The sequence below is a fragment of the Mytilus californianus genome, unplaced genomic scaffold (genome assembly GCF_021869535.1).
Source record: "Mytilus californianus isolate M0D057914Y unplaced genomic scaffold, xbMytCali1.0.p SCAF_1, whole genome shotgun sequence".
NCBI classification, from domain to species: domain Eukaryota; kingdom Metazoa; phylum Mollusca; class Bivalvia; order Mytilida; family Mytilidae; genus Mytilus; species Mytilus californianus.
Window position 1 is genome coordinate 87,231,040 of NW_026262581.1, and position 14,767 is coordinate 87,245,806.

General features: G+C 29.8%; 1 protein-coding gene across 1 annotated transcript in view; it reads right to left on the reverse strand.

The window, feature by feature from the left end:
• LOC127708941 (dynein axonemal intermediate chain 3-like) overlaps window positions 1-14,767 on the reverse strand; it is a 36,084-nt gene that overhangs the window by 8,082 nt on the left and 13,235 nt on the right. The window contains exons 12-20 of the mRNA XM_052214151.1: window positions 14,291-14,464; window positions 13,671-13,793; window positions 11,951-12,024; window positions 11,263-11,407; window positions 10,751-10,835; window positions 8,295-8,434; window positions 2,783-2,846; window positions 1,858-1,988; window positions 994-1,198 (exon numbers count right to left, since the gene is read on the reverse strand). Coding sequence (XP_052070111.1) covers window positions 994-1,198; window positions 1,858-1,988; window positions 2,783-2,846; window positions 8,295-8,434; window positions 10,751-10,835; window positions 11,263-11,407; window positions 11,951-12,024; window positions 13,671-13,793; window positions 14,291-14,464 — 1,141 coding nt within the window. The remainder of the gene's footprint in view (window positions 1-993; window positions 1,199-1,857; window positions 1,989-2,782; window positions 2,847-8,294; window positions 8,435-10,750; window positions 10,836-11,262; window positions 11,408-11,950; window positions 12,025-13,670; window positions 13,794-14,290; window positions 14,465-14,767) is intronic.

A 14,767-nucleotide genomic window follows, 5' to 3' on the forward strand; every position in this document is an offset into this window, starting at 1 on the left:
TAGAAAGCACTCTTTACCAAAACGTCAACGGAGATTACAGTCCACGGAGGTTACATTTCAATGATTTCGTCATTTATAAAGCATAATATGTGTATCTGAAGATAGAAGTTGTACTAAAATTAAATGTTGACACCGATATCGATCTGATGGATGTAGAATTTATTTTCAAAGTTGGTGTTTGTTTAGGATAGACCATTCCACGGAGATTACATGCTTAACAAATCTCTGCAGTTTTCAACTTTGTTTAGTTTTTCAGACTGATATGATTTGGAATAAATGACCATTGTTATAAACAAAATTATTTATGGTAACCTTTATAATCACATTTAACTCATATCACACTCTATGTTGTGCTGAATATTTTGTCCTGCTTGATCTTTTATCCGTTAACGGAAATTACAGGTTTACGAAGAAAACATTTCGACGGCCGGTACGATCACGATCGTTGTGCAATATGTACTAAACTTTGTAAAAATTTAAAATATAGATAATAAAGAAATATAAAAATCTCAGAAATAAGTATAACAAGCTACGGGTATATAATTAGAAGTCGTTAGTTTTGCTTTATTACGGTGGGACAAATTAACGTCATAAAATGGGCGCTTTAATGGAGAACCAGTGATATATGTCATCTAGTGTATAGATACATCTTTTATAAACTTTGAAATGTTTTCTTCTTTTTCATGGATGACATGGTCTAATTGACATCTAAAACCAAGAGGTAACGCAACTTAAACAAAACTTTACCTTTTTTTTTATAGCTTTTAGTTGATTTAAGTTTAAAAATCTGATATTGAGTATGAGGTATCAATAATTCATTCAAAGGGAGGCTACAAACATTCTAAAATAAAAATTGAACTCTTGTAAAAATATCAATTTAAATTTAAATATGACATTTATAGGTACAAAAAATCTGAAAAGAAGTGTGATTGTAGCAGCCATAATATTTTGCACATGCATATACATAATCATCTCTATGTATATAAGACTTACGTGATACAGGGAATGGAAAAATGGTGGTGATCTGAACAGGAGAAACACTCTGTGTCAATGAAGGCTCGTGGGTTTTATCTAGGATATCCCAAACATCCACACTTCCATCCACTTTGGCAATAAAGAACACTGCTGGCCTTGATGGGGACCAGAAGCCTGCTGTATATCTCACAGGACTAGAACAAGATTGTAAGATTGGTCCACTCTACAAAACATAAATATCAAAATAAACCATTGTTCTAAATCCTACTGTATATTTTGTCTGCAAGACCAGTCTATTATACAAAGTGTATCTTGTAAAATTTAACCATAAATGTAAGTTTGCTCCAATGTGTGTTAAAATTCTGAATGTTAAATGTTATATCAATATTCCATGAACAGTAATGATATGTTAGGTAAAATTTAATTAAACGCTCTAACCTGTCTTCAAAGCAATTTTAGGAAACATGATTAACCAGACGAAACTTCTGCGCCATTTAAACATGCATGATCCTTTTGGAAAGAAACCCATCCAATGAAGAGATCAAGTTGAATAATTTGTGCAATAGTTATCCCTCCTGGCCAATTCCAATTCGTTGACAAAGTTAATACTGTACAACAAATTCAAAATGGTGACATCTATAATTTTGTAGATGGATGCTACGTTTAACATGGTCAATCTACTCTTTAATAGAGGATGTTTCAGAGTACCTTCTTTCAGACATTGTATCTTAATGTCAAACAGTTCTAAGAATTTGTCAATATGTAATACAGATGTTTTCATAATTAAGAAAACTTTCAACATATGGACAAAAAACTATGTGTCAGTTACTAATTATGTCTTTGTATTCCATAAAATGGAAATCCAAAATCCTAGATACCTACATTAATTCCTTCCTTCCAGATTGTAAATGTCCATCCTCCAACACATAATACTACATCATTAAAGAATGGAGATCTTTGTAATGACATTACAGGTCCATCATGTACAGCATGGTAATAGTCTGGCTTAGGTGCTGTACAAATAATGTAAAATTAAATGTTTTGGAAATTTGTATATGTTTACTTGTGCAAAAGTTATCTCCTCTGACCATAAAATAGTGACATCAGTAATTATGTAGTTGGATGCTCAGTTTTCATTGGATAAGAAATTGCCAATGATCCAATTTATAATGTTACATTACATTCATATTACATTCAATATCAGTCTGAAAGACCCAAGGACTAATAATTAATCAAAGATAAAAATTATCATTGAAATAAATGTTTTGTTATCACACATGTATGCTTCAACTTGAGGGGAAAATTTAATGGAAGTTAAGTTTATAATATACTATCTTAACATCTATTTTGGTCAACTAAACTTTTGTCACATAGTAACTGTCACCTTTTATTCATATATATATATATCACTTTTCTTTGAAAATAGTTTAAAACATATTTTTAACATATCACTGAAATATTTCATATAAAAATATTGTAACATGTAAATGCTTTCTGATTCAATTGCAAGGTAAAATTTCTATGAGTGTATTGAATTTCATTTGAATATTACTGCAGTTTCCATCTTTCAATGTCAACACTGATGATGCAAGTTTGAATCCTGCACATGGCAGGTGCTCTTGACTCCAATATTAATTGACTAGGACTGTCAGTTTTCCTACCAAAGGTTGTGGTTCTCTCTCCACAAACCCACAAACAGTCTAAGGTTGTTCTTATGTAAAAAGAAAATACATGCATTAACAACTTTTGGTAAAATATGCAACTATGACATGTCATTGATGTGACCAACATATATGTATATACTTACTTTGTATTTTTCCTGTATCTTGATCTTTTTGTGGCATCCAGTCAACAAATACAACTTCACCATCCTAAACAATATTGTTTTATTATTATGAGTGAAAATGTCTTAACTCCACAATACATGTATATGAAACATACAAGTAAGAATTTAAAATTTTTTTTAGTGCTAGTGGTGTCTCATACAGCAGTTAGTTAACTTTCACTGTAAAAGTAATTCAAGATACTGAAATTGTTAATGGTTTACTGCACATTGAGAGACAAAGTCCATTTATATTTTCCTTTGTTTTTCCTAACAAATGCAAAGTTAGTGTTCTTTTTGTATCAAAGAATATGTATACTCTAATCATTCTACTTAATCTAACCACTTAAATACAATTTACAGAAGCCAAACAGGGAAGGGAAAAGCTGTGCTGGACATTTTATACAGGATTGCTGTGTTTGTCAAATTAGCTAATGTGTGCAAAAAGCAAGCATGTGCAATTACAATTATTGTATTCATTTGATTGAAAGAAAAATAAATGATGAATTACAGTACACCTTGTAAAACTAAATAAATATGATACTAAATATATAACCTTCACCTTACTTCACCATCTTGTGAAACAAACACGGTAGCTGTTAAATTTATTCCACAGAACAAATGCTGTTGGTAAACAGAGCAGTCAAATCATCCTTATCAAATGGTCATTACCAAAATGGGAATCTATATACTGTACTTAAATCTTACAACTCATTCTTAGGGATTCTTAACTGGTTAATATCAAAATCTTAGTTTAAGATGGAGCACTAACAAAAGACAGATAATCCACTCAGTCATTCTGAATATGAATAAGTGATGAACTATTACAGAATGAAGGCCTTAATACTACTATTCAAAATTTGTGAAAATAACATCACTTTTGTGTAAATTGCACTTGTGTAAAATGGTAAACCTTATTTTCTTATAATGATGTGGTTAATCTGTCAGCAATATACTGTCATTTTGAGCAATTTTCACAGTTGAAAAAAAATAAAATTTATGATATATAACATGAATAATATCACATTGTGTTAAAAACACTCTTCATAAGTAAGGGGAACAAATTAAAGGAATCAGCTGTACCTCATTCCAATTGGTGAAAGGGGTAATTAAGCCATTATTAAGGACTGTTTGAAATGGGACCACCAACCAACCAAGATATTTACAATTCAATTTTGAATTTTATCCTAATGATATTATACATAATACAATAAAATGCTTCGCTGGGCGCAGCTTGATACGACCGCAGAGGTCGAACCCTGAACAGTTGGGGCAAGTATGGACACAACATTCAAGCTTGATACAGCTCTGAATTTGGATTGTGATTAAATATTTGACACAGCATAGGTTTCTGACACAGAAAGAATGTGGTCTAAGAACTTCAATTTTTTTAATTTACCTATTATGGTCAAATGTCCAAAATCAAAATACATGGTTAGATTCAGCATATCAAAGAACCCCATATATTCAATTTTTGTTGAAATCAAACAAAGTTTAATTTTGGACCCCAACTTGGACAAACTTGAAAACTGGTCCCATAATCAAAAATCTAAACACATGTTTAGATTCAGCATATCAAAGTACCCCAAGAATTCAATTTTTGTTAAAATCAAACTAAGTTTAATTTTGGACCCTTTGGACCTTAATGTAGACCAAAAAAAAAAAGGGACCCAAAATTAAAAATCTAAAAACACGGTTAGATTTGGCATATCAAAGAACCCCAATAATTCAATTTTTGATGAAATCAAACAAAGTTTAATTTTGGACCCTTTTGACCTCAATATGAACCAATTTGATAGTGGGCCCACAAATAAAAAATCTAAATACATGGTAAGATTCAGCATATCAAAGAACCCCATATATTCAATTTTTGTTGAAATCAAACAAAGTTTAATTTTGGACCCCAATTTGGACCAACTTGAAAACTGGGCCAAAAATCTAAAATCTAAATACATGGTTAGATTCAGCATATCAAAGAACCCCATATATTCAATTTTTGTTGAAATCAAACAAAGTTTTATTTTGGACCCCAACTTGGACCAACTTGAAAACTGGGCCCATAATCAAAAATCTAAACACATGTTTAGATTCAGCATATCAAAGAACCCCAAAAATTCAATTTTTGTTAAAATCAAACTAAGTTTAATTTTAGACCCTTTGGACCTTAATGTAGACCAATTTAAAAAACGGGACCCAAAATTAAAAATCTAAATCCACGGTTAGATTTGGCATATCAAAGAACCCCAATAATTCAATTTTTGATGAAATCAAGCAAAGTTTAATTTTGGACCCTTTTGACCTCAATATGAACCAATTTGATAGCGGGCCCACAAATAAAAAATCTAAATACATGGTTAGATTCAGCATATCAAAGAACCCCATATATTCAATATTTGTTGAAATCAAACAAAGTTTAATTTTGGACCCCAATTTGGACCAACTTGAAAACTGTGCCAAAAATCAAAAATCTAAATACATGTTTAGATTCAGCATATCAAAGAACCCCATATATTCAATTTTTGTTAAAATCAAACTAAGTTTAATTTTGGACCCTTTGGACCTTAATGTAGACCAATTTGAAAACTGGACCCAAAATTAAAAATCTAAATACACGGTTAGATTCGGCATAACAAATAAATAAATGTGGTCAAAGATTTTACAAATCTAATGCGCCATACTGGTCTTCCTTTATAAATATGCATTTCTTTAAACATAATTTAAAAGCAGTGTAAGGGAAGTAACCAAAACGTTGTATTTGGATTACCTCCCTTACACTGTTTTAAATTATCTTAATTGTTCATTAACCATTACTTTATACATAATTTAAAAGCAGTGTAGGGGAGATAATTTCAATGATGTATTTGATTTATCTCCCTTACACTGCTTTAAATTATGTTTTGTACTAAAGTATTTGTCCATTAATGAGGACAACCTTGTTTTTCCCCCTTTTTTGCCCCTAATTCTTAAACGGTTTGAGCAATAACCCCCCAAAGCAAATCCTAACCATCCCTTTGTGGTATGGAAACTTGCAGCATAATTTCAGAGAGATCCATACACCGTTCCACAGTTATTGTCTGGAAACTAGAAAATGCTTATTTTTGGCCCCTTTTTGGCCCCTAATTCCTTAACTGTTGGTACCATAACCCCCAAAATCAATCCCCACCTTCCTTTTGTGGTATTAAACCTTATGGTAAAATTTCATAGAGATCCATTCATTTAAACTAAAGTTAGAGTGCGAAAACTAATGCGTCTTCCGACGACGACGACGCCAACGTCATACCAACATACGACCACAAAAATTTTTTTGCGGTCGTATAAAAACAGGTATGATACTTGGGAAGATAATTATGAAGCAGAAGTTACAAAATGATTATGGTTACTAAAAGGCTTCAAATAATCATGTGTTTGAACTTAAAAAAAAAGGATTTACTTCCAGAGTACAAAAATAAAATTAGAACATTGTTGATCTCTTCAGTCTTCTGTGCTGTTTTAATGCATTTTAATAGATCTATTCCCATCTAGAAAACATTGGTCATTCCTTTGAATAAAACTAAAAATTATCATAGTAATGGCTATGATACACATCCTTACAGCACAACAAAAATATTCGAATTCTGACCTAAATTAGTCAAAATTTACAGTATTATTAAATATCCTAAAATATTTTTTTGGGTCAATTTTATATAAAAATTACAAATTGATTTGTATGGCTTTTAGACACAACATTAACCATTTGTGAATCTACTCCTTGCATAATTAGTTGCTTTTTACTCAAAACTTTAGAAAAAAAAGTCTCAAAACCTTGACAGCTTCTTTGAGATGAAAAAAAGTTATAAACATTTATGCCGTTAGACTCCTTGAACTAAATTTACAAATCAGAAATTAGTCTAGTAAATTGGTCAATGAAAAGCAAAATGAAGGTTATGATACATTTTTGTAAAAGGCTAATAAAAGACTCTTTTAAAGAACTTAACAAGAGACCACTTGGTATTTATTAAATTCTTTTATAGGTTTTGTTGTGTTGCATGGTTGCTGTCACATTTAACATTTAGAGGACATTCCTTTTATTGATGTTACTTTACCAGTCCAAAAAAAATGAAACTAAGATAATGGAGACCTATTGTTTATTGGTTGTAAGAATACTCCATATAAATCATTGTAATTTGTTACTCGGAGTCAGTAAATTCTTGCAAGAACCAATCAGATGTAATCCGAGTGGTTGATTGACTGAAATGAACAACATTTTTCACATCTTAAAGTAAGAGGATGATCTATTAATAGCTTTACATGAATTTAAACTGTTTTGTTAAAGTTTAATGTCATTTATAATTATCATCTGTTGTCCTTTATTACTTTTTACTTCTGAAATATTTTTTTATTTTATTTTTTTTTACTGAGAAGAAAAAGGGGATTGGAAAAAATATGACCTAAAGAAAACAATCCGAAGTAATCTCTTCTAAAATTAACCATAATTAGAGATCTGTAAAAATAGGGTCTTGGTAATCTATTTGGACTTTTAAATGTAATCAAAGTAAACTATAGCATACAATATTTCTCTAGTGAATAATTGTGAAATGTCAAAAATAGTGATACTTTTGAATAGAGAATTGCCAATAGTACTTCAAAGTCATTCTCCTTTATCGACTTAACTAAAACTTATATAAATTTATTCCAACAGCAATAACCCATAGATTTAATTATCAAATAATTGTTATTCTGATGGTGTAGTTAAAAACACAAATCATCCCAACTAAAAACATACAAGCAGAAACAATGTATCAAAATTTGTCTATTAATGTCTTTATATAAAGGGTATTTAATCACTCCCCTATGCTTCAGAATTTTTACTTTTCCCCAACTCTATCAATAAGGAGTTACTGTGTTAGAACCCTATAAAAGTTTATTTAGTTAAAAAACAAATTTCTGATTTTGATTACTCTCTTAATTAAATATGACTTTACACACTAGTGGCATGCTACATTGAGATGTAAAAGATCTGTCATGCATGTCATGTTCAGGGACAAAAATGTACATCCACAGTATCTATGCACTGTCTAAGTATCTTATTGTAAGAATCAAAGCATGCATTACATTTATTCATATCTACAATTATATATATACAAAATTGGTTAATTCCACTATGTTACTAACTTTGTAAAAAGGAAAGAAAATAAATTAAATGCAATTGTGAAGAAGAAGGTTATGTGCAAAGAAGGCTGGAATGAAGAAGGAAGGTTTATGCTTGCTCTGTTATAACAGTAAGTGAAATAGATAGAACAGCTATGTGCAGGGTGTGACTAAACAGGACATTACAGGGAGTCAGACCCATTCAAATTCACTCACTTCTATAACTGGAGGCTGCATGACATTTTTCAGTATTAACATCCCTAAAACACTTAAACTTTTGGTTAAACTGAATAAACTATCTATATTTTCTGTCATGCAATCACCATTTTTATGAAGTCAGTAAATTTTAAATGTAAAATTTTGAGTCTACCTCCGACCCAACATAGAAATGAGTCTTGACACTCTGCAGTGTCCTCTTTTCCTTGCCAGACCCAGGTTTCATGGATGAATAATATCCTCCACCCATTGCATCTGACTTAGATGTATCTAATCCATCTGTTGCTTTATTTACTGAAATAAGAACAACACTTTTACAATTATTATTTATTTGAACACTATGTTGTAAAATTTTTAAATGAATTATCATTTCTATTGTGTAATATTTTTAACTGAAAAACGAAAAATTAACTTATGCACTGTTCAAAATGGTAAAGCTTAAATATGCCATATATATTACCTACAAAAATTATACTATACAAATTGAATTGTTGTTTACTTTAAAACAGAGTAATAATCCCATATATAAATATATATTTTATTTTAAACAAGGTGATTCATAAAATCCTACCACTATGAACGAAAGTTTTGAATAGAGTGGTACATGTTTTACTTTGTTATGTTGAAATATTTCCTATTTTAATTAGTGTTCTTTTACTGTGACTTGACTATAGGTGTTGCTGTTTACCTTTACCTATTGTTCAACCAGATTGTAAAATTGACAATACAATTGGGTCATTTAAATTGACCAGTTGGTATTGTTAGAGTTGAGTTTACCTTGATGCTACCTGTACAGTATTTCTATTCACCTAACACAACCTTACAGCATGCTAGGGAAGAAAATATTATTAGTTTTCATGGTTTAAAATCTGCAATATAGATGATTTATCAAATTTTGACCCAAAAATCTAAATCAGTAAAAGATTTTCTTAACTGCATGTTAACTTGTATGAAAATTTAAACTGTTTTTACATAATAAATGAATCTTTAAATTTTCAACCCTTATACATGGTATTGTCCAGTTGTCAGTGAAACAAGAAATAGCTATTCAGGTGTTTTCAGTTTCAGTTTTCAGACGGATATGTTATGCATTTCTTCATATATCCATTCAAATTTTTCATTTGGAATATTATTCAAAGTGTTTGAAATCTATTGGAATCAATGTGCATAACATATTGGGATTTATTTTATTTGAATTCACTTCTTAGATGCCATACAATTTTGCTTCTTAAAATGTGACTTGTTTTTTCCAAGAATGGATTGTCATGAATGTATCAAGGAGGAAATAATTCATTCAAAATGTTTTGTGTGGCTTATACATGATGATGTACATGTAAAATTCAAAATAATTTTGGAGTATACCTTGCAGTGTTTATCTTTGAAATTTATTAGGATTTTATGCATAATATTGGAAATAATCATTATAAAATTCTGGATCTTATATTGTTTAATAGGGACATATATCATAGGGAAATGAAATAAAAACTGAATACTGTGGATAAAGTCAAATCAAGTGATATAGTGAAAAAAAGTGAGGTTATTATTTTGAATATGATATTGGAATAATCAAAAATTACAAATTTCTGGATCTAATATAAAGACTAGGCACCTGCTTAATTGGGATATATATAATGGGAAATTACTGTTGAATGTTGATATAGAAAAAAATCTAGTAATAGAGTGAAAATGTTAGAAAATATTCCAGTAAGTTAATAAAATTAGGAAAATATTTTAAAATCATTTCAAATAGTGAAACTGGAATACTGGATGGGATATCAAATCTCAGCGTCAATAAATAAAAATTTATTCATAACTATTATTTTTGATTTTCACTATGCATAAACACTTTGTACAAGGCTCATGTCAATAAGTATTGAACAAATGTCTAAATGAAGGAATGCACACATTTTTTCTGGTGTTTATTAATCCTGGAAAATTATGGAAATTATGAAGTTATTCAGATTTCCACAAGAGTAACAAAAATATTTTGAGTTATCTCCCATTAGAAAAAGCCAAAGAGATAAAAGAGGTCTTTTCAACAATATAAAGGAAATCCAAGCACTTATAGTAATTGGCTATTAAAACATTGAGGAAATGTAGTGCATTATAAGACATGCAATTAAATACCCTGCAAAAAAAAAACATTCTTCTTCTGGCTTGCTTACTCCTAATTTGTGAAATAACAGTAAATAAAAATATATCTTTTTCCTTCTAAATTTTGTGTTCCTTTAGCAATTGTACGGTCAATTACTTCAAGGAATACATTAATTTCAATGAAAATAGACTGTAATTATATATAATAATTTATACTGTATGCATGTTATGTAATTTTTAAAACAAAGACAAAAATTGAAGCCTGAATGCCACACAGATCACTTTTGAAAGACTTATCCCAGTTACACTACAACAGTAACAATTGAACAGGTGAAGTGATAGGACAGCATCCAGATTGACTCTAAATGTATGAGTAATCATCTTTTCATCAACTCTAACAATACCAACTGGTCAATTTAAATGTCCCAATTGTATTGTCAATTTTACAATCTGGTTGAACAATAGGTAAAGGTAAATAGCAACACCTATAGTCAAGTCACAGTAAAATATACGTACGTGATCCTCTGTCTCCTTGTTTTTCTGATATAGAAAACTTAGTAGGACTATGATCACCTCCTGGTTCAGACTTGTGTAGATGAACCTAAAATTCAGGTTGTATATATTATTTCTTGAAAAAAACATGTGTGTTCTTTATTTACCTGAGTACTAATTCATCTAATTATACTGGTATTGAAACTTTATGAACTTATATTTCATGACAAACATATATTGTTCCAGATTTTGATATGGAAAATATTTCAATTTAAATGCTTTATCAGAAATTAATCGTCAGATCAAACAGGTTGTTATTCCATGTTTTAACTGCAAAATAAATTTTGTTCCAAAATCCTGAATCTTTCCAACAGTTGTGAATGTCTCTTTATGTTCTATTGTAGATTCAGTATTCAGTATTGATGTCAGACCTAAAGCTGTCTATGTTGAATTGTATAAATAACATATAAGAATTATCTCAATAATTAAAAACTGATTGCTACTGAAATTTTTCTCTCAAAATGACAAAAACTTACCCTTAAAAATGGTTTCCATGACAAATCTAAGTGTTTAAATGTATTAGGCACTCCCATTGGATTCTTTGGGCCTTTGTCGTCTGTTTTCTTTGTTAAAAGCTGACTTGGACCTTTTGGTGGTCGAGTATCCCAAAACAGAACACAACTAAAAAATAAAATAAATTTCCTGCAGATAAAAGATGTACAGTTGTAAACTCATTCATTTTCACCTTGTTACACCAACACTTATAAATTCTTCCTTGATATTACTTCAAACTAACATACTCATATGCTGCTAATATTTGGCATCATGATTATTTAATTTGGATAGAACCCTTTTATGATAACGTTTTTATTCAATACTCCACATGTTAAGGAAATAAAAATGTACAATACATCAAAATAATTGATATATACAACTTACTGTTTGTTAGCTCAAACATATAGGTGACATGTACAAATGACTGTAGAGAAAACAATGGATGCTCATTAAGTCATCTGCAAAGTCCTAAAATTTTGAGTAGGTTTGTCTTTTTTTTTTAAATACTGTGTAATATATATAGAAAACAATGCAGCCAAGTTAAGAGGGAACATATTTGTTACCTTGTATTATTTCATCTTCTCTACAGTTGTCTCGTTTATTTTATTTACATTACAGATATGCTGATCCTTGAGGTTGATTAAACCAACAAACTGAATATCTACTTACTAATCTGTTGCACATGTCATTAATTGACAATTCTGTAATGATTTGTTTTCTTGTGGAACACCCATTCTGTTAACCTGAATAAATACATGACAATTAATTCTACATGCATCTACAAATCTTAAAATATCTAGCACACAATGTTTTATAACACCTATATCTTCAACTTTACTTTTCATTATAAATTCTACCTATTTTCAGATTATATTTGTTTCTCTCTTTGTTGTCAAGCTAGTTTTCTATTTATCATATGAAGATATATTTATTGTATCACACTTAACATATTGTGATATGATCAAGTGATACCACAATTGTGTTAATTTAGTTGGCCTATCCTGCAATGCCATATGGCTACATTGTATTTTGTATGTATTTACCTCTTGTTTCACATGTCAATGTGACAGAGTGTTTTTAAATAAAGCATATTGTATTGTATTGTATTGTATTCCAAAGGTTGTTCATTAGGTCAATGATGACTAGAAAAGCTCAAAACAGACTACTTTTTCTCTATGGTAAGGGTTTGTTTACTTCAAGTTTTCATGATGTATGCTTTATAAATCAAGGATAACGAAATAAAGATACCATGTGCACTCAAGCAATAGCAAAAAGTAGTCATAATTGAAATTAATTTAAATTTCTCCACACTGAAGTTTCCTACATGTCTGTGTCTTAGCTATCAACAAAATGTGCCACACAAAAAGAATTTTTACCATAAGAGAAATAAATTAAACTCATGAGAATTGAAAATTGGTTGATATTGCACTCCTTGCTCAATTTTGATAATAATAATAAACTGAAGGTAGATAAACTGTATACCGCCATCTTGGATTGTAAAATAGCAGTACACGATTGGTCTAGTTCTAGACAGATTAGCAATTAATGTGCGAGACTGTTTATTTGAATAAAGAAAAATAAGTAATTTATTGCATTATTTAAACTGTTTTAACAAATATTTGTTTTTGTTTGAATCAATTTTTTAACTTAACCATTTAAGGGGAGAACACTCTAATATTAAAAATTTAATAAGGGAATGTTAAAGAAATTTACATTTTTTACTTGTAGCAAGAAAAACAGTTTAATGATTTAATGACCCAATTTTTCCTTTTAATTTCTTTAAGTATATCATTAAACCTATCTTCTCATATTTCAAAATTTTATCTCATAGATTTCTTTTTATTCACAAAAAAGTGTTTTTTCATGAATAATCTATGTAAAATTGGGCTATTTTGCACGACTTGTAGCTTTAAAAATAGCATGGGTACCCTTAATTTTTATTATATTTTCGAAAAAAGCATTGTAAAATCTACATTTTGGCAAAGAATAAGAAAATTCTATTTGAGGAAATATATATCGATGATCCAATTTAATAGACTCAATTTTCATCATATTGCAATTAAATAAGTTGATATCATGGGATATCCAATTCTCACTTGTTATAAAACATATAATTACTGCTTTATTTACTTTATTGTTATAAAGAAGTAGTACTCATTTGTTCTTTATTATTAAAATAAACCTTTTTTTTCTCTTTTGACCCAATAAATTATGAATGTTTCATGAAAACCTGGTTTTAAAATGGAAAAAAATATTGAAATTATTGATACTCTTTATGAGTACATGTTGAAAATATGTATTTTGATGATTCACCTTTTAAATGACTAAAGCTTGATCACAAAATACTCAGTAATAAAAACTTGTGTTTCCTGCATTAATCCCTGCTTACCTCCATATGATCTGGTACCCATAATAAATCTGTTATCGTAGCTTTGTGGCTATTTTCTATACTAGAAACAGCACAGTATCTGACTATTGGTGTTTTTAATGCATTGGGATCTTCAAAACCAGGCTGAAAAGATTCAATGTGAATAAGTTATAAGCAGTTTTAATACTTAGGTAAGGTCTTCATACTTATGTTAATTACATGATTCCATTTCTATGCTTATCTCAATCAAGAAACCTGTAGTTAAGCAATTGTTTTCCTTTTCCCCTGACTGTTTTTATATTTTACTGCTATGCTGACTTGTTCAATAAATAATGTAAATTATTTCATCAGAATGGTCTTACAATTATTTTGAGCGACTTTTATTGAAAACAATTTTTTTTTTAAACATATTACATTTATTACAGCAAACTTTAGGAAATAAAAGAAGAATGTGTCTGAGGAAACGAATGCCCCCGCTCAAGCTTGCTTATATGTAAAAATACTTTTGGGGTGGATAGAAGGACAGATGGGAAGACACACCGAAGGACAGACGGTCAACGGTAATACTTTATGCACCCATATTTCATTTAGGTCAAGCACTACTTATTCAAAGGGTAGTAGACAGTGTGGGCAACTCTTACCAAAACATTTGTTTTTTTATTACGATTTCCTCCTCTTTGTTGTTTAAGTCTATCAGCATGTGCAGATATATCCCATAATACAACTTGTCCATTGTAACATCCACCAGCTATAATGTTAGGATCTGATGGATTAAACTGGAAACTGTAAATATCATCAGGTGCTTCTAAAAGTAACTGTAAAAAAAAATAAATGACAATTAATCCATTCACTTCCAAAATATAATGAAATTATAGTACATCAGAACAACAGTATTGATTTACTTTTAAATGGTAATTTTTTTGGTTGAGAAACAGGTGCATTCTGCCTTCTAGTTCCAAAAAAGATTAACAATGTATTTCCTTTAAATAGGCCACTTCATGGTTATTGCAGCCATATCAAATAGGGGCAGACTTTTTGGATCGAGGGAGAAATAGTAAGTACGTAAAAATCTATACATGTTTCCTAGCAATTTTTCTGATTCAATGTTTTCCCTTGTT